Source organism: Meriones unguiculatus, chromosome 1, assembly GCF_030254825.1.
Source record: "Meriones unguiculatus strain TT.TT164.6M chromosome 1, Bangor_MerUng_6.1, whole genome shotgun sequence".
NCBI classification, from domain to species: Eukaryota; Metazoa; Chordata; class Mammalia; order Rodentia; family Muridae; genus Meriones; species Meriones unguiculatus.
Window position 1 is genome coordinate 192876307 of NC_083349.1, and position 27197 is coordinate 192903503.

The 27197-nt window shown below is 48.5% G+C and overlaps 1 protein-coding gene across 1 annotated transcript; it reads left to right on the forward strand.

Moving 5' to 3' along the window:
- Positions 1 to 26826, forward strand: Scamp2 (secretory carrier membrane protein 2). The gene is made up of 9 exons (XM_021653513.2): positions 1 to 183; positions 14047 to 14115; positions 14926 to 15024; positions 16821 to 16938; positions 18136 to 18264; positions 18878 to 19037; positions 20699 to 20800; positions 25106 to 25226; positions 25443 to 26826. Exons 1-9 carry the CDS (start codon positions 127 to 129, stop codon positions 25575 to 25577), a joined length of 990 nt encoding a protein of 329 aa, XP_021509188.1. The 5' UTR covers positions 1 to 126; the 3' UTR covers positions 25578 to 26826.
- Positions 26827 to 27197: the final 371 nt, after the last annotated feature.

The following is a 27197-nucleotide window of genomic DNA, read 5'->3' on the forward strand; positions in this document are numbered from 1 at the left end:
GCGCTACGCCTGCGCCAGAACGGCTGCCTCGCTCCCGGAAGTGAAGGGTCTACGCTGAGTGCCGCTGGGTCTGAGTGACCGAAGGCAGTAGCGCTCGCGGAGATCGCCCGCTGGCCCTCGATCACCATGTCAGCCTTCGACACTAACCCTTTCGCGGACCCAGTGGATGTAAACCCCTTCCAGGTAGAACCCTCAACTCTTAGATCTCTAGGGCCAAGGGCCGCGGCCTCGGCCTCTTTTGCGGGAGCCCGGAGACGTGGCGTAGGAGGGACGGATCACCTGCCCAATGGGAGAGCGAAATTCGAAGTCTAGGCCTATCATAGTTTGTATGGAGGCGGGACTTTGCAACAGGTGGAACTGCGGCAAGGGGGTGGGGCGCTGCAGCCTGGAAAGAAGTGGGCTCTGAGAGCACCCCGGGTTGTAGCCCCCCTGGCTGGACACTGGAGAAAAGGGCAGTAAGCAGGCTCTTATCCTTGGGGAGGTGTCCTAGGATCAGGAAGGGAATGAACATGTAGCTGTGACTTGTCTAAGTCTTGGGAATTCACCTGTCTTGAGTCATCTTAGGAGAAAGGGTCATTGAAACATAAGGAGGAAGTAGAAGTCTAGCGAGGTGCAGAAATGTGGAGACAATCCAACACCCCAGCAGCAACAGCAGTGGTGAAGCAAGCATCTAAAGTACAGGAGAGTATCCAGTGTTTATCACGAAAAGAAAGCTGAGAGAGGGTAAGAAGAGCGCCCAAGCCAGGAAATAGCCTTGTAAAAATTGTACGTGTTGGCTAAGGGCTTTGTTTGGAGTGAGTTTGGGCCACACAAGAGAGAGTTGCTGGGGTGGGGGTGAAGGAGCTTGGAGCACAGTACACGGGCCTGACGAATCTGCATAGGTGGTTGCTGGCTTGACCTTTGGAACATTCAGGAATACAACAGTCTTGGGACTTAAAGCCAAAACTTCTCGTGGAGGACACAGGGGTGCCTGTGTGCCCATGCTGAAGGGCTAGACACTCTGCGACTCCTGTTAGCGCCAAGGCACTTTGCTTCTTCTTTCATGTCTGCCCGAAACCAGTTTGAGGGAAGCGAGGCTTGTGCTGACTGGTGATTTACGAGCCCAGCTGTTCCTCCTGTCTGTGTCAGAATGTCACCAAGCACATTAACTCATCCTGCTGGTACTTAATTTTGGTCATCTACAACTTCAGAGTTTCCTGCAGGGTCAGAGAAGTCCTTTGAGATTTTCCAACGTGGATCCTTTGAGGGTGGGAGCAAAGCAGAAGTGCCTTGAAGTAGGTGGCTATATGTCAGGAAGTAGAATGTATTGCTGTTCTGAAGTTTGCAGTGGTGGGATTAGACCACACCTTTGCACTTGCTGGGCGAGTCCTCTGCCACTGCGCATCCTGGGTAGCGCTGAGCTTTACACCTGGCTCTTGGTTTATTTAAAGCAGGTTCTTTCTATGTAGTACAGACCCATCCTGAATTCCCTATGTGTCACATGCTAGTCTTGAACTAGTATGTGCCACCACACCCAGCCAGGCTGAGAGTGGAAAATTTATGCTCCTTTCCCAAGGTCACCTAGCTGATCAGAACCCTCAGGCAGATTTGATAGTTCATTCCTTGTTACACTGGGGAATTTAGAATATTCCTCTTGTAGCATAATGCTTCTTGACAGAGTCCTTGTAAGGACCCTGTCTGTTATGTAAGGCAAACAGTTGCCTCTCTATTAGTTGAGTGAGGAAAAGAATATTTGCATTTTTCCTGTTAATGTCTTCTGCTAACTCCTTTGATTTAATGATAAATTGCCCTATAATACGAAATAATAATGTTTCCGTTATATATAGCAAGGATCCAGCAGTCTTTTGGTGCGTGTCAGGCAATGGTGTTCCTTGTTCAGTTTTATTCTGTCAGAATAATAGCTTTTCTGCAGCTATCAGCACAGTGGGCTGTCTAGCATTGCAGCAGATAATCTCCAGGGTTGGCAGTGGGCAGGGCTGTTCGGCCCTGTATTTGTAGTAGCGCCCTGAAAGTCTTAAAGCACATCTCTGAACTCGGAAATGATCGGGCAAAGTGTGAGAGTAACTTTAGAGGCAACAGAAAGTAATTTCTGCATTGCATTCAAGTAAGATAGTTTGTGCAGGCAGCCTCAGGATATGGTGGGACAGGAAGCGGCTTTTGGCCTGCAGACCGGCAACATCTGGAGGGGAATCCTGTGTGGGAAGAGAGCTGGCTGATGGTGATACACTCCCCCGCACACGGAAAGGACTTTTTCTTTTTCTGTGTGAGGAGAAGCAGCCTGGCATCTGATGCCTGTAGTTCCTCCTGGTCAGAGCTGCCCTTCCTTCCCTTAGGATACTGTATCGTGCTTCCCTGTTGTCAGGGCTGGGCACCGGCAGGGTGTAGTTGTTGGATGACTAGGCCTGAGCCCAGTTTCGTTTACTTAGGTGTTGGCTCAGAGCTCAGGAGAGAGCAGGTGGAAAGGTGACAGACAAGTCGTCACACCTAGTCAGACTGGAGAACAGTCTCTCTTCTTTTTTTCTTGGTCATACCATGTAATGGTGGATTATAAAAATATACTTACTATTTTGAGTCTGTGGCTGACTGTTAGGGGACTGTAAATGTTCTTAGAAATCTATTCTAACATCTTCAGTTCAGCTTTCAGAAGACAAGACTCCAGTGAGGCTGGGACACGCTAGGGCCAACAGCAGCGTGCCAGAATTAGCATCACATGGAGAATTTAGACCTGGGTTTCATTCCTGGGATGATGCTGCTTTAAAGCTTTTCGAATCTCATCTGTTGTGTTAAGCTTCTTGGGGTTACTTTAGCTCAGCTAAAGAAAAAACTGTAGTATTGTCACTCTTGTCATCTTTTTACTTTTTGGGTTTGCTTCTTTGTTTTTCGAGACATGGTCTTGCTGGACGACCTGAAGCATGTAGTCATCCTCTCGCCTCTGCCTCCTGAGTGTTGGAATTAATGGGCTCGGGTCACCTTGCCAGAGTAGCCTTTCCCTCTTGAAATCAGAATGCTGGTAGTTGTCACCAAATCAGCATTAGCAAAACTTAAACGTTTTAAAATGTTTTACATTTATTTATTTGTGTTTGTTTTTGAGACAGGGTTTCTCTGTACAGCTCTGGCTGTCCTAGAACTCACTCTGTAGACCAGGCTGGCCTTAAACTCATAGAGATCCACCTGCCTCTGCCTTCCCGAGTGCTGGGACTAAAGGTGTGCGCCACCACCACCTGGCTGTTATTTTACATGTTCATACTGTGTTGAAGAATAAAGGTCAGAGGACAACTTGCAAGAGTCAGTCCTTTGCTTGTACCATGAGTCTCAGGAACTGAACTCAGATAGTCAGGCTTAGTAGAAAGCACCCTGAGCCAGCTCATCATCCCTTCATGGAAAGGGATGAAATTGGACAGATTTTATTGACATTTTGTTTTGTTGTTGCTGGGGGTTGTACTGAAGGTCTTGAGCATGCTAATCAAGTGCTCTACATTGGGGGGCCCTTATCGATTGTGTGTGTGTGTGTGTGTGTGCTTGTATGTGTGATAGTTAGGGTCTTACTGTGTAGCCCAGGCTGTCTTCACATAGATCTGCCTGCTTCTATCTTCCAAGAGCTGGGATCAGGAGGTTTTTGATACCACACTTGACCCCTTTTGTTTTGAGACAGGGTTCTCTGTGTGTCCTTGGCTGTCCTGGAACTCATTATGTAGACCAGGCTGGCCTCAAGCTCAGAGCTCCACCTGCCTCTGCCTTCCCAGTGCTGGGACTAAAGGCCTGCGCTGCTACGGTTGGTTCGTATGTAGGGGTTTTTAAAGGCAATATTTTAAGACAGTGTATTTTGAACTTTCTAAGATACACTGTTCTATGCTCAAGTAGGTTTGAGAAACATTTTTCTTGAAGATTGACAAAGCTTGCCAGTTTGGCTAAACTGGTCCTGATATACTGTACAATGAAGACATTTGCCCCAGCATTTCTCAGAGTTGTTCAACCAAGGAACACTGTGCTCACACTCGAAAACACAGCGAAACTCCTATGCATCTTTGAAGTAGATTTTCTTACTCAAGTTACTTTTTTCCCTGTATGTTCATGTGTATACAGGTATGTAGAGGTCAGAGGACATATTTTTTATTCCCATTTCTCAAGCACCTTTCACTTATTTTGTTGTTGTTTTTTCCTTTAAGAACATTTTTTTGAGATGGTCTCTGAGTGGAAAGCGAGGTCCGCAGAGTGCAGCAGAGGCTTACCAAACTCCTGGAAGGAAGCAGGAAGCTACAAGCCAAGCCTTAGCGATTTCACAACCTCTGAGGCACACCCTGGTTTCTCTGTTAATTGTGGCACATCTGCTCGTTGTCCTCTGGATGTTTGGGTTCCTGCACTGGAATGATTCCAGGCTGTCTGCTCACAGATATTTCTCACGAGTCTTGTCCTGTGATACAGAAGTGGAAAACTAAAAAGAGGCATCATTGTACTGTTCTTTTCTTTTTACTGTTTTTCTCCCCCAGCAGTCCACTAAAAATCAGACCACCCCAGCAAATGCCAGGGCTGCTTTCCTCCAAGCATTCTGCCAGATTACAGCAGAGGGACCAGGTCTCGGCTGGGGTGTGGAGGGGGCGGTGGTGCGGAACAGAGGAAGTCTTTCAGGATCTGGAGTTGCCAAGTCACACAATCTCACTTTCACACATTGCCTCCTTTAAAGTTTAAAGATAATCTCAGCGCCGTGGCTGCGTCCCAGGGACGCGAAACCTGTCTCTCCTGTGGGGGAAGATGATGGCAGAAAATGGGATTTGTGCGAACAGTTACGTGAAGCTCCCTCCACAGGCACTAAGGCCTGTGCCACTTCCCAGAAAGGGCCAGCTCTAGCTTGAGTGAGATTTGGGAATTCTCAGAATCACCAATAGACCTGATAGAATTTTCTTCCTTTCTCTCTCTTTTTTCTTCTTCTGTTTGGGTTAAGATGTCTCGTAGCCCAGGCTGACCTCAGATTTGCTATGTAGCTGAGGCTGTCCTTGAGTTTGTCATTTTTCTGCCTCCATTTCCAGAGTGCTAGAATTTCAGGTGTTCCTCACCACATCCAGAACTTATGTAGAACAGGAACACTGCCTTAAAAATTTTGAAAGTGGTTCTGGTGGCTCAGTGGTTAAAATAACTCACTGCTCTTCCCAGCACCCATGTGTCAACTCACAACTGTTTGTAACTGCAGTTCCAGGGAAGTCAACACCCTGTTCTGGCCTCCAAAGGGATGGACGTGTACATGGTGCAAGGCATACAGACAGGCAAAATACCTGTACATATGAAATGAAAATGAATCTTTAAACAGTTTTAAGGGGGAAAATTTGAAAAGGGCAACAGTCTTACAGCTTAATGCCAACTCCAGGCAGCCGCCCAGATGAAGGTGCCCTGCCTTTAGGCTTGGCACCTGGAGCCAGGCAGGGGAGTTAGAACTTGGCTAGAGACTCAGATGAACTTGGACTCTACACTTCTGTTAAACTTTCTCTGGAGTCAGTGTGAATAGGATTATTGTTTGCCTAGAGGATGCTAATATTTAACCAGGATAAACTCACTCAGGGAAGAGTGCTGTGTACGGTGCAAGGCGTGCCCGGGCCATCGGGTGCCCCCTTGAGTTGCTCACACCTTTAAGCACACCAGAAGCCCTGCTGTTCAACCTGCCTCGTACCAGAGAGCAAGGTAAAGGAGCATGTGGTCTCTGGTTGGCAGAGCTGAGAGCTAATGCTCTGGATAGAGACAGGTGAGGGCAGGGAAGCTGTGAAGGATCTCAGGAGGAAGAGCAGAGTCCCATGCCAGAAAGGAGCTGGGGCGGAAAGCAGAAAGTCTGGCAGATGAAAAGATAAGGGATTTTGGATGAAGAAACAGCAAGAACTAGAAGTCACTTTAAGATGTCACCTCTGTCCTCCTGTATTCCACCTGCTACCCAGGGACCCCTTCAGTCTTTGAACCTATTCTCTGTCCCTGACAATTGGGGTTTAGAGAACTCTAATTAGAGTCTGAGAGGAAATAACAGGGCAAGCAAGCTGTAAAACTTGCCACCAGCAAGAAGACATGGAGAAGAAGGTAGCCATATTTTTTTAGTTAAAGGGGCATGCTCGTCAGCAGAGGTCAGCAAGCAGCCAGCCATGTGGTGAAAGCAGGTGGCTTCACCCAAAGTCTGAGAAAGCCCAAAGTGGGCTTTACATATAAAGGCAGGACACTTCCATCTCAGCAGCTTTCTGGAGTTGACATTTAGCTGTGAGACGACATGCTTAGGTTTTTTTCCAGTGTTTGAAAGAGAGAGAGGTAGAAAAGAAGAAAAGGAAATTAGGACTCAGAAAAGTGGGCAGATTTAGCAGCCGCCTGGCCATGGCTCCAAAGCAACTGTTCTTTGTTTTGAGACAGGATCTTACTATGTAGCTCTGGCTGGCCTGGACTCACAGAAATCCACCTGCTTGCCTCCCAGGAGCTACTGTATGTGCCACCATGCCTGGCTTTATGTTTGTTTTTTTTCCATAAGACAGTGTCTCACTTAGACCAGGCTGGCCTGGAACTCAACTTGGAGCCAAAGATGAACTTGAACTCCTGACGATCCTTTTGCCTCTACCTCCTAAGCACCTAGATTGCAGGCAACACAGCTACACCTGGTACCTCTCCTCTCTGTGAGCCTGTGGAGCTGTCTGCTGCTTGTGTGACACATGCTTGCCTGCTGTCCAGGATCTCTCTGACTGGTAACTCTGGCTTATCTCAGGTCCGTCTCATTTCCTGTCCTCCATTTAGGAGTATTTCTGAGTGCTGTCTGGGGCCTGGTCCTCAGTTGTCTGCTCTATCCTCAGAATAGCATCCTTACCCAGACATCCTAGCTGTGTAGCTCTCGTCCTCAGCTCACTCTCAAACTCTGACAAATGGTTGCAGCTCCTATCCACACCTTTCTAGACATGCCAGGCAGACATACTCTGCAGACACCTCCCAGGGTGGTCCTCTCCCTTCCCACACAGCCTGAAAAACCAGTCTCTTGGCATCCTTTCCACTTTTAACCAGCTTTGAGTTGCTGAGCCTGTGACATCTACTCCTAGTCTCTAGAGTCCTTAACCCCTCTATCCCAAGCTACTGTCCCTTAATTTAACTGTGTCACTCGTGTCACCAGTCATGACCTGACATTGTCCTTCCTGCACATTGCATGCACTTCATAATAACCAGAATGGTGGTGTAACCTGCTCAAACTCTTTTGGCTATTTCCCCCTGCCACTGATGTCAAGTCCTAACTGCTCCAGTCTGGCTCTGCCCTTGTCATGTTGGTTTCCTAATACTTTCTGGATGTTTTCTCTTTACACTCTCACCTCTAAGCCTCCATGACCTTCTTCCAGTCTGGGTGTGGTGGCATAAGTTTATAATTCAACACTTGGGTGGTAGAGGCAAAAGAATCAGGAGATTGTTTTTTGTTTGTTTGTTTGTTTGACAGGGTTTTGTTTTGTAGAAGAGGCTGGCCTTGAATCCATAGAGATCTCTCTGCCTCTGCCTCTGCACCTCTCTGCCTCTGCCTCTGCACCAGAGCACTAGGACTATAGGCGTGTGCCACCAACCTGGTTCAGGGTCATCCTTAAATTGAAAGGAATGAAGGGAGGAAGAAAAGAAGAAAAAGAGAGAATAAACTAATGAGTGAACCACACAAAACTGAAAACTAAGCCAGATGTGGTACACACACCTTTAATCCCACCAGTCAAGAGGCAGAGGCAGGCAAGTCCTGTGATCTGGAGGAGAGCAGGGATACACAGTGAGATCCTGTCTCTAAAAAAGAAAACTAAGCAGAATCTCTAAGCACAGCCTTCTCATTCCCTGAACACCAGCATGTTCTCTTTAGAGCTCAGGTGGTCTGATGCCAGTTAGAGAGAGCCTGTGTTGGCACTGCCCAGCTCCCATGTGATACTGCTGCCTTTATTCTCAACCGGGCTCAGTGTTGATTGGGTTTGATTCTCTCTACTGTTGCTTCTCAGAGGCAAGAACAGGCTTTCTTCTTCTTGGTAGTCCCAGCTTAGCATTTCATGGATTGGTTTGTGTAGGGAATGGACAGGTAGGAGGACAAAGGAAGTGGCACAGGTTAGAAAGACTGTGCCCACAGGAGGTATCCCAGGGCCTAAAAGGCCCCCAGATACAGGGCCGAGAAGCCCCTCACATACCTTCTAGACCACTGTGGACAGGAAAGAAGACCCAGAGTAGACCTTGCCTGTCATAGCTCTCAAGCACTCATTCCCTCCACCCCACTTTCGAGATAGGGTTTTGTTACCGTCTTGTAGCCAAAGCTGCCCTCAGATTTGAGGGACATCGCCTGCTTCAGTCTCCTTAATGCTGGGATTATAGGTATGTGATACCGTGATGGGGCTGTGTGTTTGGTTTTTGAGACAGGGTCTCACTGAGTGGTCTTAGTTGGCCTAGAACTTGCTGTATCAACCAGGCAGGCCTCATATTTGATCCATGTGGGATTAATGGTGTGTGCCTTGAACTTCTGGTCATCCTGCTTCTACTTGAGTGCTGAGATTACGGATGAATGCTGTCCTGCCCAGTTGACACTGTGCTAAACTGGGCCAAGAGCTTCGCGCTTGCTTAAAGAAGCATCCTACCAAAATGAATTGTCTCTAACTTTTTTTTCAACTTGTTACTCTAACCCTTGTGCTTTTAGGTAAAAGTGACACTATCACATTATATGAAATTTGGAAGAGAGAAAAGAAGCCACCCATACCTCTCAGTCTTGCTTCATTCTTTTGGTGTGTTTTCCTGGCAGCCTTTTTCATGTGATTACTTTTGATAAAACTAACTTGATGCTTAATCTAATGAAAACTTTTTGTATGACTAGAGGATATTTTGTTTTGTTTTGCTTTGTTTGTTGTTTTGTTTTGAAACAGGTCTTGCTGTGTAGCATAAGCTGGCTTCAAGCTCACTATGTAGATCGTCTAGGGTGGCTTATATTGTTCCCCTGCCAGCCTCATGAATGCTGGGATTACAGGTGTGTGCTACCGTGCCAGACCTGAGGTGTTTAATGTGCTTGTTCTGAGCATGGGATCAGTCCCACACTAGTAGCTGGAGGGTGGAATATAACACGGGAAAGCAGGGAAATCACCGAGGCTCAGGCCTAATCAGGAATTATGAAACACATGAAAAGAGGTTTCTCTCCAAACCAGTAAAAGGGGCCCTTGTAGCCCAGCCATGTGTCTCCCAGGGCCCTCACATCCTACCTGCATAGAAATGCTCTTATTACCTGCTGGGCCTTTGCCTTCCTGCCGCCTTCTGGGAGCCCGACTACTCTAGTTTTGTTTCTGTTCTTGTGACAAAATGCCCTGGCAAAGAGCAACTTAAGGGAGAATGGGGCTTATTTCAACTTATAAATCCACATTATAGTCCATGGGAACTCAGCTAGGTATCATATCTGCAGTTAAGAGCAAACAGAAACTTATATATATGCTTACTTGCTTGTGCTCACCTTGACTTCTCTGCTCTTATATACAGGATCTCCCTGCCTGCCTAGGGAATGATGCCACCCACAGTGGTTTTGGGGCTTCCCATAGCAATTAACTTAATAACCTTCCCACAGAGAAACCCACAAATCAACTCGATGTAGACAATATCTGATTGAGACTCTCTTCCCAGATGATTATGAGGTTGAAGCCAGTTTACAATTAAAGCTAACCATGCCACCCACTTTCCTCCCAGCCATCTGAGGTATCTCCCTCCCCTCCTGTCAATCACTCTGTACCTCACCCCCGCACACTCTTGGCATTTGTCTCAGCTACCAGTCCACAAACTGTGAGCTCTTAAGAGGGAAAGAGCTGTGTCCTGCTTATCTTAGCATGTTCCTCACTCTACCTGTTCACGAAATGTTATGAACTTTAGAGTTTTTCTCCAGCCTCTTGTAAATTCAGTGAAAGGCATTGTTCCAGTCTGAGCAGCTGAAGGGGTTTTAGGTTACTTCTTGTAGGTGAAACTTAGACCTCACCATCCTTTTAAATAACTGCGTGACCCATTTAAGAGCCAACTGGTACTCCGTGAGTGGGAAAGGTTGATGGAGGTAACTTCGGTTTGTGACTTGGAGAGGAAGCTCAAGGTCCTCAACAGCCTCATCAGTGTGGTCCTTGCATGAAAGGCTGTAAAGCTCTGCATGTATTTTGTAAAGATGTGTGCCAGGACCCAGCTCTCTGAAGCTCAGTAAGGAAGCCCTTGCTCGTGACTTTTAGGAATAGGGCACATTCACTTCAGCCACACAGCGAGCAGTCAATTACCTTCTCTTTGTCCTGAAGCTGGGCCATCTCTGCCTTACTGTCCTGTCCCTAGAGTTAGACCTGCATTCAGGGTCTACCTCAGACACAGCTCTGGGGTTGTTGTTGTTGTTGTTGTTGTTGTTTTCAGAACAGGGTTTCTCTGTGTAGCCTTGACTGTCTTGGACTCACCTTGTAGACCAGGCTGGCCTTGAACTCACAGAAATTGCCTTCCTTTACCTCCCTGGAGTGCTAGGATTATAGGTGCACGCCATCACACGCACTTTTTTTTTTCTAATGTGCATGTGTGTTTGTCTGTGTGTATACCTGTGTACCATGTGTATGTGGCCTGAGGAGCCCAAAGAGGACATCAACTCTCCTGGAACTAGAGTCATAGATGGCTGTAAGCTACCATGTGAGTGCTGGGAATTGAGTGAGTGTCCTCTGGAAGAACATGAAGTGCTCCTAACCACTGAACCATCAGCCCCTGCAGCAAAGCTCTTGAATAGCTGCCCTCCCTGCACTGAGCTTGGACTTTCCCATCTGCATGAGGAGTAACTGTCTTTCATATGGCTGGAGTGAAGATTCAGTGAGAGAAGTTGTGGTTGCCATTCTTGGCAGAGGCATAAAACACACAAGAGTTGCTTTTTCAAGTCTTTACAGAATGGAATAGAATGAATATTTCCTTCCCTTCCCCCTTCCTTCCTCCCTCTCCTTGCCTCCTTAACTTACTTCCTTTTATGAGTGTGTACCTGCATGTTCAGAGGACAAAGGACAACTAGAAGAGAGTTCATTCTCTCCCTCCACCATGTAGAGTTCAAGGGTCAAACTCAGACTTGGTGACAAGTTCCTTTAGCCACTGAGCCGTCTTTTCAGCCACCAGTACAGTACAGACAAAGGAGTGAAGCTGAGTCACCACAGAGCTGGGCATCATTGCAAATACCCCTGACCTCAGCTCTGGAGAGGCTGTAGCAGGAGGTTGAGTTCATAGCCAGTCTGGAAAGGAAGCCTGAGCTCCAGGACAGCCTGAGCTACACAGAGGGACTCTTGTTTAGGGGGTTGGGGTTGGGGGGGTCTGTAGATAGTGGCTTCCATACTGCAATATGGAGTAACTTTCTCAAAAATAAATAAAAAGCAGAAATTAAAAAACAAGTTGAGAAAGGCTTATAGAACCTTCTGGCGATGTGACCCAATAATCTAGTCTAGATGAATAGAATTCACGGTATCATTATTTGGTGAGCCTGGCACACAGTAGGCACTCAGGAAATGTCACTTTCTCTTAGTCCTCCCTCCCTGTCCTCACCTAGTCTCAGTCTCTCTTGGAGCCACCCACAGCTTCCAGGGAGAGTTCAGGTTTCCTTACAGGAGAAATACCCATATGTCACAGTGTCTTGGGCTTATCTGATCCCAGGCAAGGTGCTTCCAAGTTCTTAGGCCACTGCTGTCCTGCAGGTCTCCTAGCATGAGGCCATGCATTGAGAGGATGAAGCACTACAGTGTGGCATTTGTTCTCAAACCTTTCCTGTGATGCTGCTCTGCAATAGGTCCTTCACCAAACCCCAAGAAGCCTGAAAGATGGACTAGACCTAGATGCCCCCAGCTGCAGAACACTCTCAGACCACTAGTAGGGACGGGCCAGTTAAGATGAGCCTGGTTAGGGTCCCAGAACCACACCTTGCAGATATTAGAAAAGAAGGGGAGGGGGAGAATCAGTGTAGACAGGGTAGCCACACCTCTCTCATCTCCATCCTGCCTCAAGAATCTGCTACCTGACTGCTGTTGTGATAGAAATGACATCTTGCCTTGAGCTTTAAAGTTGCCTATTAAATGTGCACATCTTTGCTAGCTCCTGAAACTGCTACCTGAGCTACCCTTTGGTTCCTATGCCCTGTGGTGACAGACTGTAGAAGCCAGTTTCTTGGCTCTTGGGTCTTATTTCAGTGGCTTGGGCTCACTTGCACTGGCTCCGAAAGGAGGGCAGACCTTGAGCCAGAGCCTCCATGTAGGCCAGCTGGTTCTGGGAGAAGACTGTTAGTGGGAATAACCTCAGGACCAATCCTCATGTTTTTAGGGGACCTCCTGAACCTCACTTTGTCAATTTCTCTGAGTTGTAGGAGCCACCAAAGCAGAGGTGGGTGACCAACAGTCAGGACACAGTCTTGTGGAGGAGGCTGAAAGGAGGGTGGTACAGTAGCCCTGAGAGACCCGGTGATCTCCAGCTGGTGGTCTACTCTGGGTGTGGCCCTAGGGGTGGTCAGGCACAGTCTTACCCCAGGAGCTGGCGATCCCCGTGGGAAGACAGAACCACTATATGGAAAAACCAGAGAACACACACAATCTGATACCTACACCTGCCAGTCCTCAGGTTACTTCATCAGTGTCTTTTCTATACCTATGAACTGAGGGGTTTGCTCTCTGAGTATCTGTGACACTGACACTGTATTTAAGAATTGGGTCTGTAGAGCAAGGTTTGGTGGTGTACACCTGTAACTTTAGCATTTGGGAAGTGGGATCATGAGGATCATGATCAAGGCCTTCCTGGTCTTTACAATTTGAGGCTGACCTGAGGTATATAAAACGCTGTCACGAAAAAACAAAACAAAATAAAACAAGAAAATGCAGGTCTGGGAATGAACTTTAGAGATGCCAGTCAGTGGCACTCTGGCCTTTCTCACAGATGTTCCTCCCAGAGTTCCTGCATAGTTTTGGATCGAGACCTGAACCCTTATACTCATGTCCAGGATGGGGGACAGGGTGCCTGTTACAGGAGAGGCAGGATGAACAGAAACTGCCCTTGCTACCAAAAGGGCCACAAAGGCAAAGAGGAAGTTGGGAGCAGAAGGATGGAAACACAGGACAAGATCGTATTCTGCTGATAACTTCCGTTTCTTTCCTTTTTTTTTTTTTTTTTTTTTAATAAAGATCTCATTATCTCATTCTATAGCCCAGCCTAAAACTCATTATGTAAGCCCGGGCTGACCCAGAACTCTTTGGATCCTAATCCTCTATGTCAGCCTTCAGAATACTAAGATAACTCATATATGCTCTGATACCTAACTATAAAGAATTTTGGTTTGATTGGTTTTTGTTTTTGAGACAGGGTTTCTTGGTGTAGTCCTGGCTGGCCTGGAACTCCCTGTATGGACTAGGCTGTCCTAGAACTCAGAGATCTACCTCCCTCTGCCTCTCAAGTTCTGGGATTAAAGGTGTGCACCACTACACCAGGTTTAGGATTTTTTTTTTAAATTTTATTGTTATTTTTATTATTCTTTATTTTATTTTATTTTTAAGAAAGAAAAGGAAACATTTTCTTGGCTTTTCATCTGAGACCTCCTTCCTATCGAGTGTGTCTGATTTAATCGTCAGTGCTGACAGCCAGTAGCATGTTTCCATTCCAGAACCTTTAACCTTCCTCTAAAAAGCAAGAGGAATAAACTGCTTTCTGAAGACTAAGAAAAACCGGGTTTGGGGTTCAGTTTAGTGCATGAGCCCTTGCCTCACAAGCACAGGCCCTAGGCTCCATCTCCAGCAGAGCAGCAAAAACAAATAGTGCAGAAAGGCCATTACCTCCTCCATCCACTTTATTCCTTCCCCACCAAAGTGAAAGGAAGGAAAAAAAACCTACCAAGGTTAAATGCTGTGCCCCGCCCCGGATCTGGCACTGAGGGCCTCTGTGGGGCAGACTGTTTCCAGAAAAGGTGAAGGATACAGATGATGAGACCTTGTTGCAGGGCAGACTATAACCCTGGGTAGGTGGGACATGGGACTGCTTGCTGGCCGGGGCTGTTTCCTCTTGTCAATATCTAATGCCTCCTTTTCTCATTCCCAGGATCCCTCTGTGACCCAGCTGACCAATGCCCCTCAGGGTGGCCTGGCTGAATTCAATCCCTTCTCAGAGGTTGGTGACTATGTCCTTTTTGAGTCTTTGGGGAGGTGGTGACCTGTGTTAGCAGGAGGTGCCAGGGCGTCTGGGGCAAGGATTATGGCAGGGAAAGAACAGCTCTGGAGAGTAACTGTTCACAGAGGGACAGTCCTAATGTGGACTTGGGGTAAGGTAAGAATGGAGACGGGCCCATGGGGGCTCCCAAAGACTGAGCCACCAACTAAAGCGAATGCATGGACTGGATGGACCTAGATTCCCTACACGTATGTAGCAGATGTGCAGCGTGGTTAACGCCCTTAACAGTTGGAGTAGAGCTGTCTCTGACTCTGTTGCCTGCCACTGGAACCCTTCCCTTAGCTGGGCTGCCTACTCAGGCCCCAGGGGGAGAGGATTCTCTTAGCCCTGCTGTGATTTGAGGTGCCTGGGTAGATTGATATCCCTTGAGGTCCTCCTTTTCTCTAAGAAAAAGGAGAGGGAAATGAGGAGAGGGGGCATGAGGGCGGGACAGGGAGGAGAGGAAGGAGGAGACTAAGAGATTAAATTAATAAGTAAATGAAAAAAAAAAAAAGAAGAATGGAGACATCTCCAAAAGTTCTGTTGCTGGAGTTCTGTGGGTTCTCTTTTACAGGGTGGGACAGGACAATGCTGGAGAGCCTGGTATCTAGCAAGGCCAGGAGTATGGGCTAGGGGATATGTGTTAGAGGTCATGTTCCCTAGGCCTAAGCCTTGTTGGCCAAAAACCTGCAGAGGAGAGTCCAGATCAGGTCCTCACTATGGGTTTGCCACTAGTGGAACCCACTCATTTCCCACCTTTGTCCCACATAGACAAATGCAGCAACAACAGTTCCTGTCACACAGCTTCCTGGACCCTCCCAGCCAGCAGTACTCCAGCCCTCAGTGGAGCCAGTACAGCCAACGCCCCAGGTACTGGTTGAGAGTCCTTTGGGTTCTCCTGTGCAAGCGGGAATCACCCAGCTCCATAGTTGAACCCTTAGGGTTGGGGGCAGGGAAAGGGCCTTCATCCCTGAGGCTTCTTGGCGTTTTTTGTGGAGCCAAACTATAGCCCCATTCCTCCCACCCCTATCCCCCACTCCCCACCCCCGGAAGTAAGCTCTACTACTAACCAGGCTGGGATCCTTGGTGTCTTTAGAGAACACCTGTGTTGTTGTGCCACTCCCAAGACCTTCTTAGGGCCCAGAATCTGTCTCTTATTTTTTAGTCTGTGGTACTGTGAATCAAGTCCCAGGGCCTTACAAATGCTCTGTCACCAAGCTCCATCCCTGGCCCCTCTCTCTTTTAACCGCATTTATTCCTCCTTCTATCCTATTTGCCTTTGTCCCTTTGTCTGGTGAGCCTTGTCTGCTTGTGCTTGTCGCTGACCTCTGTCACTTCCCCACCTCCCCACCCCACCCCAGGCTTCTCACTGCCCTGGTGAGCATGGCCCACAGCGGGAGTTGTGTATTGCAGCTCCTTAGACAGGCCAGCAAGTTTCTGCCTGCCCGATTCCTGGCAGCGGGTGAGCCCTCAGAGAGGCAGATGCTACTAGGAGGAGATAGTATTTCCAGGGACAGCTACATGCGCAAGCTTCCAAAGGTAGGCCCAGTGTAGATGAGCAAGAGGGTGGGCTGGGCACCTGGAGCCTGCCCAGGCTGGGTCCTAGAACCCTGTGAGGTGAGGCAAACCCTGTGTGCAGGGTAACTTTCTCTTCAGGGGGTGATGGGATGCAGAGACCATGCCTCTGTTCCACTGACAGCACAGGGAGATGAGGCTAGGACCCTCAGTGTGAAACTATAGGGCCAATTCTGATCCCAGTGTCTGAAGTTCACCTTCCAGAGGCAGCCTTTGCTCTCTGGAGAACTGCTTTGGTTAAATGTGTATGTGTACACACATGCATAGTTGTCACCCTACGAAATGGCCAGCGTACTGCCTGCTCCCCCAAGGAGGACCATAGTCTCATTCTTCAGGAGGAAGATGGGGCCAAACAGTGGTGACAGCAGCAGGTGCAAGGGCCCTGGGCCCAGTTCTACTCAGCCTCACCTGAGAGTCCCTGAACTGCCTCATTAAAAGACTGCTCTGCCTGCAGAGGTGATAAAGCTTGGCCTCTGCATGCCATGAAAGTCAGGCAGAGAAGGGACACACATCATGGACTGCCCCCAAGGGCATGGCCAGACATTGTTCAGGTGGGCCTGGGAGGCAGCCCCTCGGACAGAGTGGGGAGGGAGGCTACTTTGGTGTGGATTACTGAGGCTCTGGTGTCCATGGCCTGCCTCACATCCTCTCTCTGTGCTTTTTGCTGGCAGCCTAGCATTGTTTCCACTCTGCACACCCACTTCAGGCTCTTCCCTTTAGCTTCAAGTCTCTGGGTTTCTGGCTTCTGGTTGGGCTCTTGTGAGGTCTTTCCCTTTTGCTGTCATGCAAAGGACAGTATACTTCGGTTTAGCCTGGACTCCACTGTGGAGAACTAGATGAGCCGTGGGAGAGGGGGAGGAAGTGGAGAGCCCTGGCAGGGACTAAGGGGTCAAAGGTGGTATAAGGGTAGTGGGCGATGGGTCACCTAGGCCTTCCTGTGGTATTCCTTAAAGCCCAAGCCACTTTATTGGGTTGGACGCCTCAGAGCGCCTGCTAGCGCTTCCTGCCTAGGTGAAGTGCCCTGCTGGCTTGCCTGGGCTGACACTGTTCCTTTCTCATTTCTGGCTGTTCCCTGCTCCTGTTCTTTCCAGGCTGTTGCAGCTGCAGCCCAGGCAGGCCTGCTTCGGCAACAGGAAGAATTAGACAGGAAAGCTGCTGAGCTGGAACGCAAGGAGCGAGAGTTGCAGAACACTGCGGCGAACTTGCATGGTAACAGAGACTGTTGGGGTCTAGCCTGCTTTCCCTAGCACAGGGGATGCCCCGAACCACCTTCATGGGGGATCTTGCAAAGCTTTTTAATTTTGGAAGTATGTTGGTTTGGGGAGCTCAGCATAGTGGCAGTAACTGTCACCCTAGCACATGGAAGGCAGAGGCAGGAGGATCACCCTGAGTTCCAGGCCAGCCAAGGTTATAATATAGCAAGACTACATGGGGGGAGAGGGGAAGAAAGGAAGGAAGGAAGGAAGAGTGTTGGTTTTGGAGTTAGAAGGAAGTAAGGCAGAAGTTAAAAGACCAGCAGAGTATAGGCCTGACAGAAAAGGGTTATTTCTGCATTCTTTCCCGGCTCTGAAATTCTTTGATTCCCTGGGCCCACAGTTCTGTGTTGTTGCTATCACTCCTTCCCAGAGGGAGGCTTAAACAATGTCCCAATGACAGACTGAAGCATGATTCTACCTAAATTCATTCTATGGAACCAGTGAATTCATTGGGCTTTCTTATGGAGCAGAGGTGAGGGATTCCTTATAGGGGTGTGGTGCTCCTCCCTGAACAGCTATTCCTGGAAAGCCTTACCTAGCAGGGATGAAGATCTTCCTGTGCGGCACAGATGGAGTCCCTTCCCTCTACACTCTAGCCCCTCCCCAAGGCCATGTACAATTAAGGCAGAATTGCATACAACCTGCGGTAGGGAGAGGCTGGATACTTAAGTGAGGGTCTCCTGCCCTCCCCACCCCTTTATTCAGGGATGTAGGTGGTCAGCAGGTCCAACTGGGATAATACTTTTGCAAGAGGTTGCAACTGAACTCCCTAAGATGGTGATCAGCCTCAGTGTGCTCACGCCTTTAATCCCAGCACTCAAGAGGTAGAGAGGCCGGCAGATCTCTGTGAGTTCAAGGCCAGCCTGGTCTACCTGGTCTTAAAGGACAGCCAGGGCTACCTCACTGACCCAAAAGAAACAAACACATCATTTAGGACATTTAGCTCTCTATCACCCAATGTAGTGGGGCTTCATTATCTTGCAGTGACCTTGTAGGTGTCTCTCTGGGTCCCCCTGTGATCTCACTTCATGCTCCTTGAAGCCCCTGAAACTCCTATGTAAGGGGCACCTCTGTCAGCTCTGTTTTGCCTATAAACTGGGCGGGTGTGTGTTCTCCATGCCACTGATGAGGCTGAACTCTTTCTACACAGTGAGAGACAACAACTGGCCGCCCCTCCCCTCCTGGTGCCCTGTGAAGCCCTGCTTCTATCAGGACTTCTCCACGGAGATCCCTGCCGACTACCAGCGCATATGCAAGATGCTTTACTATCTTTGGATGTGTGAGTGCCAGCGCGCGTTGGCAATGCCTTGAGATCCCTGGGTTTGCTTTGGGCCTTGCTCCCCTGGGTCAAGACCCCTCACAGACTGCCCTTCTCGGTGTTGGGGCTGGAATGGGGAGGTTTTTTATGTGCCATTTGGGAACCTGCTCAGAAGGGCCAGCTAGATCACTTTGGGAAGGAGAGGGGACTACCTGGAGACCTTTGCATTCCTATAGAGCTCACTGTCCAGAAAGGCTCAGCCTGGGTGAAGGCGTGTCCTCCCTACCAGCCTCTGGGTTCCTGCCGGTGAGGAGAGACTATAGCTGCATGGTGGGCCTTCTCTGCATTGAGAAAGAGCTATTTCACTCCCCAAGGTTCAACCTTGGGTCTGTACCTCACCATGCCTATCCCTAGGTCTCCCAGTCACCTCCTACTTGGTCCCTGATGTGAGGTCCCAGAGAACCAGGATCTAGAATCTGGAAGCTGACTTTGCTTAAGTATAGACTAATGTCCCCTGCTATTTTTTCAGCGTCCCTCACACTACGGCCTTTCTTAGGGAGTGGTTTGCTCTGTGGGCAGCCAATCCTCCAGCCACCTTGGGTCAAGCCACTTTTCTCTCCTTGCCCCTTCCCAGTGCATTCAGTGACTCTGTTTCTAAACCTGCTTGCATGCTTGGCCTGGTTCACAAGTGACGCGGCTAATGGAACAGCCTTTGGCCTCTCCATCCTTTGGTTTCTGATCTTCACCCCCTGTGCCTTCCTGTGTTGGTACCGACCCATCTACAAGGCTTTCAGGTGAGTGGAGCTAGTACAAGGGGCGAGGGGATGCCTGACATCCCAGGAACAGCTGACAGACCCAAGCTCTGGGCCCCATTACAGGCCTAGCTCAGAACAGAGCGGTAGGGAAATCACCTTTCTTTTCTCACTCGAGTCAGGGCACACAAAATAAGAGGCATGTTCCTCAGCCTAGGCTGTAGGTGAGGTTTGCTAGAGCCCTGTCCAAGGATGGATACAGGGGAATGAGAAGGGACTGGAGCCTTGCCTGTTGTGGTACTGTTTCTGGTCAGGCTAGCCGGTAGGCAGGGATTTAGTTGTTGTGAAGAAGGAACACCTTGCTGAGGCCTGAGGTGCCACCCTGAGGGGGTTAGATGCTGTCTGCGGCTCATCTTTATGATCTCAGGCATCTGTTGCCAATATGTGAGATAGCTGCTATGAGCATAAATGGCGGTGTCTCAGCCCACCTGGGTATTTGCAATTAGACTTCCAGCTTGATGCTTTCAGGGAAGAGCTGGGAGTATCAGAAGGACAGATCCTGAATTCTGTATTATGGTTCTCAAAGATGAGATGGTCAAAGCCAAGGAAGAAGCTTGGCTGGTAGAGTGCTTGCTGAGCATGTGCAAAGCCTGGGTTCTAGTAAAGCTCCACAGAAAACTGGGTATGGTGGCACAGGCCTGTACTCCCAGCATTTAGGAGGTGCAGACAGGAGGGTCAGAAATTCACGCTTACATAGGGAATTAAGAAGCCAGCCTGGGCTACATGAGACCTTTGTCTGTAACTAAAAACAGCACAGTGTGGTGGAGGCACCCAGTTCTTGAGGAGTGTTAACCAGCTTGCCACTGCGCTCTACAAACATCTTTTCTCCCAGCCAAGTCTGCGTGTGCGGATGTGCGTGTGTGTGTGTGTGTGTGTTGGAAGAGGGCATTGAACTCAAAGGTTTTACAGATTGTATGAGTGTTTTGCCTATGTAAATGTCTGTGCGCCATGTGCATGCAGTGTCCTCAGAGGCTAGAAGGGGATATCAGATCCCTTGAGACTGGAAGACTGGAGTTAGAGACAGTTGGGACATCAGTCATGTGGCTGTGGGAAGCTAACTAAGGTCCTGTGGAAGAGCAGCTAGTACTCTAAACCGCTGAGCTTCTCTCCAGCCTTAGTTGTTTTGTCTTGTTTTGCTTTTTTAGTTTTTCGAGACAGGGTTTTTCTTTTTGCTTTGGCTGTCCTAGATTCCCTTTGTAAACCAGGCTGGCCTTGAACTGAAAGCTATCCACCTGCCTCTGCCTCCCTGAGTGTACTACCATGCCTGGCATCAGTTGTTGGGTTTTTTTGTGTGTGTGTGTGTGTGTATATGTGTGTGTGTGTGTATTCATGCCACAGTGCACTTAACTATGTCAGAGGACAACTTTTGAGAGTTCTCCCCTTCCATCCTGTGGGCTCCAGGATTGAACATCGAGTATCAGGTTTGGTAGTAAGGACCTTTCCTCACTGACCCTCCTGTCTGCACCTCGAAAATGCTTCAAGTACAGGCCTGTACTACCGCACCCAATTATGTGGAGCTCTGCTAGAACCCAGGCTTTGTACATGCTGGGCAAGCACTCTACCAACTGAGCTTCATCCCTGGCTTCATCCCTAAACTATTGGCCCCAAGGCCTCTTGTGATTCACTTCTTTCTCTCTCCACAGGTCTGACAACTCTTTCAGCTTCTTCGTGTTCTTCTTTGTATTTTTTTGTCAAATAGGGATCTACTTTATCCAGTTGATTGGCTTGCCTAATTTGGGAACCAGGTAAGACCTGAGGTATCCGTATCACAGAGGGTTCAGCTTCCTTGCCAGGTCCTAGCTCCTAGAGAGCCTGTTTGAGCCATGGTGGAGAAAAAGTGGAGTGCACACTATGATCTGTTGTGTGACCAAACATTTCCTGGAGAGATCTACATACGTCTGCTCACCCCAGAGAGGGAACCCGTGACAGACCAAAGTACTGGTTAACACCAGAGTCTAACTTGGTGAACCAATGTGTCTTATTGGGGTTATTTACAAAGATATGGGTGAGGGGTACTTAAGGAGCAGAAATAACTCAAAGACAGATGCATCAGCAAAGCCCACCCCAGCATGAGTGAGAACTCACAAAGCCAGGAACCTGGAGAGTGCACAGCCTGCAGGCAGCTCAGCAACTTGGAGGGTGTCCTTTCCAAGTGAGTCTGGTCTAACGCTCTTGCAGGCAGCTGGTCTGGCCTCATGAGTCTGCCTTGAAGCTCAGCTTGTATGAGAATCTTCTTTCAGCTCAGCCTCCTTCATCAGAGGGGAACGCTCAGCTTTTATTACTTTCTCTGGTAGGAAGAGGCCTAGTGAATCTGGTCAGTTTCAAGGACTTCCTGAAGTTATTTTGAATTGTTTATGGTAGGATAGAATGTTTCAATCTCTGAGGAAACTATGCAATATCTCTTTACTGGTCATCTTTTTCTTTTTTGTGTCTTAGAGGTCAGACCCAGAACCTTGCACATGCTAGGAAATGCTCTGTCCCTGAACCACACCCTAGCTTTCCATTATTTTACCATTGCTACTTTTTGCTTTCTGTCCTCTTCATTTTAGGGTGTGTACAAGAGTGTCTCACTCTGGTCTTGGACTTACTGTATAGCTCAGGGTGGCCTCAGATTCATGGTAATCCTCCTGCCTGCCTCCAGAGAGCTGAGATTTCAGGTTTGAGCCACCATACCACCATGCCAGTTTAGCACTGTATGGCAACTTCTTGCTTTTCTCCTGCAGCATCCTCCTACATGCTGATAGGTGCCCTGGCCTTTGAAGCCTGTAACTTACACCTTGCCTTTCTCAAACTCACTATGTAGCTCAAAATGACCTTGAACTTCTTGTCTTTCTGCTTGTAGGCTCTAGTGTGTGTGTGCGCGCGTGTGTTTTATGTAGACCTTGGGATGGAGTCCAGCACCTCATGGATGCTAGGCAAGCACTGCAATGACACTACATCCTCGGCTCCCATCTTACTTTTTTCTCTCAGGGCCTTGTGACTGCAGGAGATGGGACCTGCCTCTCTGGGGAGGTGTCTTTCTGTTCTGGAGCATGTAGCTGCTTGAGTTTTTTTTGTTTGTTTGTTTGTTTGTTTGCTATCTCAATCCTCAGCTCAGAATTAAGTTCCAAAAGAAAGGCTGATGGCTGGTGTTTTTCTTTCTACCCCAGTACTCTAGGAACATTGCAAAAAGGCCGAGCTGGCATGGGGCTGAGAGCATGAGCCTGGAAGGGCAGCCCCCTCCTTGCAGCAGTTAGCTAGTCCATAGTGTGAGGAGAGGGTTGGCTGCACGGGTGGTTTGAGCCTGAGCACACTGCCTTCTTGCCACACTGCTTCCTTCTCATTCTGCTCTTCTAACCCAGCCCCTTTTGATGGATGGTCCAATTTCATTATTACTTTAAGTTAGATGTTGTTAGGAAAGCCAAGTATGGGTGGCCCCCTATCCTGTAATCCCAGCACTGGGAGATAAGGCAGAAAGATTGAAAGTTTAAGGTAAGCCTGGGCTGTGTAGTGAGTTCAGGGCCAGCCTGGAGTACAGATGAGCTGGGCATCGTGCTACATTTAATCCCAGCACTTAGAAGGGCAGAGACAGGTGGATCTTTTAGCTTGAGACCCTGGTCTACATAACAAGATCTAGGTTAGCCAGGGTTACATAGTAAGACAGTGTTCAAAATAAATAGACAGACAGTAGATGAGAATGTGGTGAGGGTAGGGCATGCTGTAATTAGGATTTGCACTCTGGACTGGGAGTATGAAATTTGTGGTCTGGTCCTGGCCCTGCCCTCACTGCCTTGTACTCAGTGAGCTCTGCTGGTTCCTGCCTGGTTTTGCCTTCCCACAGACCTTCTGTGACCTTTTTCTTCTTCTTCTTTGGTGTGTGTATGCATATGCGCATGTGTGCATGCATGTTCATGTAGGGGTATGTGTGTAACCTCTCTGTGGAGCCCAGAGGTTGTTCTTCAGATGCACTCGCCTTGTTTTTTCTTAATTTCTCCCGCTCTCTCTCTCTCTCTCTCTCTCTTTCTCTCTCTCTCTCTCTCTGTGTATGAGTGCACGTGCACACTCAGGACATCAGAGCTGGCAACAAGTACCTTGAACTGCTGAGCTGTTTTGCCACTTCTCCACTTTTTTTGTTTGTTTTGTTGAGACAGGATTTCTCTGTGTAACCTTGGATGTCTTGGAACTCGGTCTGTAGACCAGGCTAACCTCAAACTCAGAGATCCACCTGCCTCTGCCTCTGCTGGGACTAAAGGCGTGCGCCGATACCACCTGGCTGTACTTTCTTTTTATTATTAATGAAGGGCCTCTCGTTAGCTTGAGTTTGCTGAAAAAGCTATTTAACCAGCAAATTTCAGGGATCTGCCTGCCTCTGCCCTTCCAGTGCTAACTAGGATTATAAGCATCGGCTTTTGTGTATGGGTTCTGAATTCACGTCCTTATTCTTATGCTGCAAGAACTGAACTCTCCCATACATTTTTTGTTTTTGAAATAAGGCTGGCCTTTAACTGCTGGTCTTCCTGCCTCTCTGCCTCCCAATTGCTAAGATTACAGGTGTAAGCCATAGCATTCAGCTTTAAGACACGAAAGGTTTTAAAATTACGTTGATTTAGTGTGCATGTACAGCATGCATGGACCCTCACGTGAGAGGCAGTTCTCTCCTTCCGCCATGTGGGCTCTGAGGATCAAACTCAGGTTGTCAGCATAGTGGCAAACCCTTTACCTGTTGAGCCAGTTTCCTTGGTGCTCTAGTTTTCTTTTGTTGCTTGTGTGTTTGGTCACACTTAAACCACCAGCAAATTCAAGGTCATGAAACTTCGATTTTTCTTCTAAGAGTTTGTTTGCTTTTTGAGACAGGGTCTTTCTGTGATCCTTCTTGTTTTAGTTATTTTGTAGACCAGGCTGTCCTAGAACTTATTTTCTCCTACCTCTGCCTCCTAAATACTGGGGCCTAAAGGTGTGTGCCCAGCTTTTCAAAAAGTTTTATAGTCTCAGTTCTTACAATGAAATCTTTGCCCTATTTTGAGTTAATTTTTATATATGATTGAAGTAAGGATCAGTTGTCCCAGTTTCATTTGTAAGGAAACTACAAGTTTCCCCTTTGGGGTGTTAAAACTTTTCTTTATTCCTTTATTTATCAGGGGGTTGAGGACATACATGTCAGGACATGTATGCAAGGTCCAAGGATAAGTTCTTCCCTTCCACCATGTGGGTCCTGAATATCAAATTCAAACTGTCAGGCTTGGCATCAAGTACCTGTACCTGCTGAACCATCTCACTGTCCCATTTGGTTTTAGGACCTAACAAAAAAAAGGTAGATTGGGGGTCCTGGAGAGATGGCTAAGCAGTCAAGAGCACTGGCTGCTCTACCAGAAGACCCAGATTCAATTGTCAACACTCACATGGCAGCTCACAACTGTCTCTAGCTCTAGTGGATCTGACATCCTTCCACAGACACAACAATGCACAGAAAAAAATTAATAATTTTAAAAATAGGAAGATCTGGACTCTGGAGTCTGTGACTTTGCTCTTCATGCTATTTTCACACTGCTTTGATTGTTGTAGCTTTGTTGTAAGTTTTGAAGTCAGGCAGCCTGAGAATAATCCCTTTACAGGTAAGGACTGAGGTTCTGGGGTAACATAACCACTAAAGGCAGAGGTCCTGATAGGGGAGGCTGAGGTGACAGGGTGAAGGCAACAAGGCGGAGCAGTGCCCCTCCCCTGGAGTCTTCTGTGCAGACCACTGTCCCCACCCTCATTTGGCAGCATGCACTGAGCCTTGGGCTGCTCCTGACAAGACAGTTGCCACATCTCCTTTCTAGATCTCACTGGGCCAGAAGATTTCCATGTGACACCACCTCTGACACCTCAAGAGAGGTCATGTTGGAGCCCATGTGGGCCCATCAGGGATCACAATCTGGTCTCTCACAGAGGAAAATCATTGAACCACAAGGCGCCCTGTACTGCAGGGAAATGCCCAGGTGGTGGTCAGGACATAGCCATTTGGGAGAAGTGCTCCTCTTAGGGACATCTGGGTCTCACTCTTACCTCACCTCTGCTTTCTCCTTTTGTAGTGGTTGGCTCGCAGCCCTGGCCACACTGAAAAATGGGCCCTTACCTGTGACCATCATCATGATGGTAGTGGCTGGCTTCTTTACACTCTGTGCTGGGCTCTCGCTCTTCCTCCTCCAGCGGGTAAGTAGGGCACAAGTTAACAGCAAACACAAGTAAAAGGTCCATCTCTTCTGGGTGCACGGGTCCTTGTCCCGTGAAGTCCTCAGAAGCTGAACACCTTTGTCTGAGGCCCTGGGTGAGCAGGCAGACAGGGTTGAACCCTCAGGAGCCCTTTTGGGAGCATATGTGATGGCCAGGATTGCCCTGGGCTCTTCTCACCCCAGCCTCGTTCCCTAGGTACATGCCTTCTACCGCCGAACAGGAGCCAGCTTCCAGCAGGCTCAGGAAGAGTTTTCCCAGGGCATCTTCAGCAACAGAACCTTCCGCAGTGCTGCCTCATCTGCCGCCCGAGGAGCCTTCCAGGGGAACTAGTCTTCCTGACTCTCCTTCCCTCAGCCCCAGCCTCTTCCGTCACCTGCCTTCTGAGCTGCACTTTCCATGGTGCCTTATGCAGTGCTTACGCCCAGCACAGACCTGGCAGGGATTTCGTCTTGTTCCTGCTCTTTTCTCAGTAGTTAGCTGTCCCTTCCACATGAGGGAAGGGGAGGAAGGGACATGGACTTCTATTTTTTTTAACACAAGGGAAAAGAAAAATTAACAAAGCTGTCTTTCCTTTTCTAATGGTGGTTTGGGAGGATTCTGTCTGGACGCAGTGGGACTGCTTCCCATGAGAACAAGTGCACTCATGTGCACGAGGGTCCATGAACCACACACAGGATCATTGGCCTGTATGGGGATCATTGTACCAGGAGTTTTCCACAGGCACCCTGGACTCCACTCCTCCCCTGCCGGCTTAACCTGTATTGGGGCTTCCACAGTCTTGCCTTTCATACTTAGGCTTCTGACTCCTCCAAGGGCTCCACTTTAGTTGAGCTGTGTTCTGGGTGGGTGCACAGATGTTCTCCCAGTTTTCTTCACAGTAGAGTCATAACATCTGCTCTGCCCCGTGTTGTAACAGTACCTTGTGCCCTCTGGGGACCCTCCCTAGCCCTTCTCTTCAGACTCCTGAATGTAAAGTGAATGGAGTTGGTTGGGACTTGGGGATGTGGAATCATGGAAGACAGTCATTCAAGTTGTCCTGCCCAGCCTCTGCCAGGCTTCTGAGAGGGTAGGTGTCGGCTGACCTGTTCGTTTTGGTTTCTCTCCTCCTGAGGGACTCTGCCCCTCTGCCTCAGCCTTAGGCCTGCTCATCTTCAGCAATCCTTACCTTTAACAACTCTTAGGGTGGTTGGAAGAAATTAGTCCTGAACTGTCCTGCAGGCAGGACCGCTGAGCCATCTTTCTGAGGGTTCTTCCCAACCCTCGGTAGAGTCTAGCTCCCTTTCCACTTGTCATGGGTCTCTACAGGTTGTCACTGCAGTGGCATTCAGGAAGCCACTGTGGAAATCCTGACTCTGTTGTGTCAGTAGTGCAGGAGCTCAGCAAGCTGGCCAGCTTCCTGCCTCTGGAACTGGAGCCTGAGGCTACGTTCATGCTGTCGGCCCATTTAGCCCTAGAGCCACTGAATGGTAATGACAGTCGCCAGGGTTTTGTAAACTTTCTGGTATTATTTTCCTCCATGTACAAATGTATATGTCATGTCTCAATTTTTGTGCTTAAATAAAAAGATTTTTGGACAGCACTGGTCCTGGTGTCTCTGGTGGACTTGGGAGGCCACGGCCTACCAAAGTACAGGCTGAGGGCCTGATAAGTGAGGTGACAGTTAAGATCCTTGGTGGCTGGACTGTGATAGACGTCAACCCACTCAGCTCTAGGGAGGAACCCCTTCCAAGAGTGAAAAGTAGAAGGGAGGACCCTGACAGTGGCCTCTTCCAAAGGCATTTAAAACTTTCTGTCTTTTTTTTAAGCCAGGCATGGTATACACACCATTAGTCCCAGCACTCAGAATGCAGAGGCAGTCCAACCTCTGAGTTTGAGGTCAGCCTGGTGTATAAAGTAAATTCCAGGACAGCCAGAGCTAAACAGAAAAACCCTGTCTTGAAAAAACAAAAA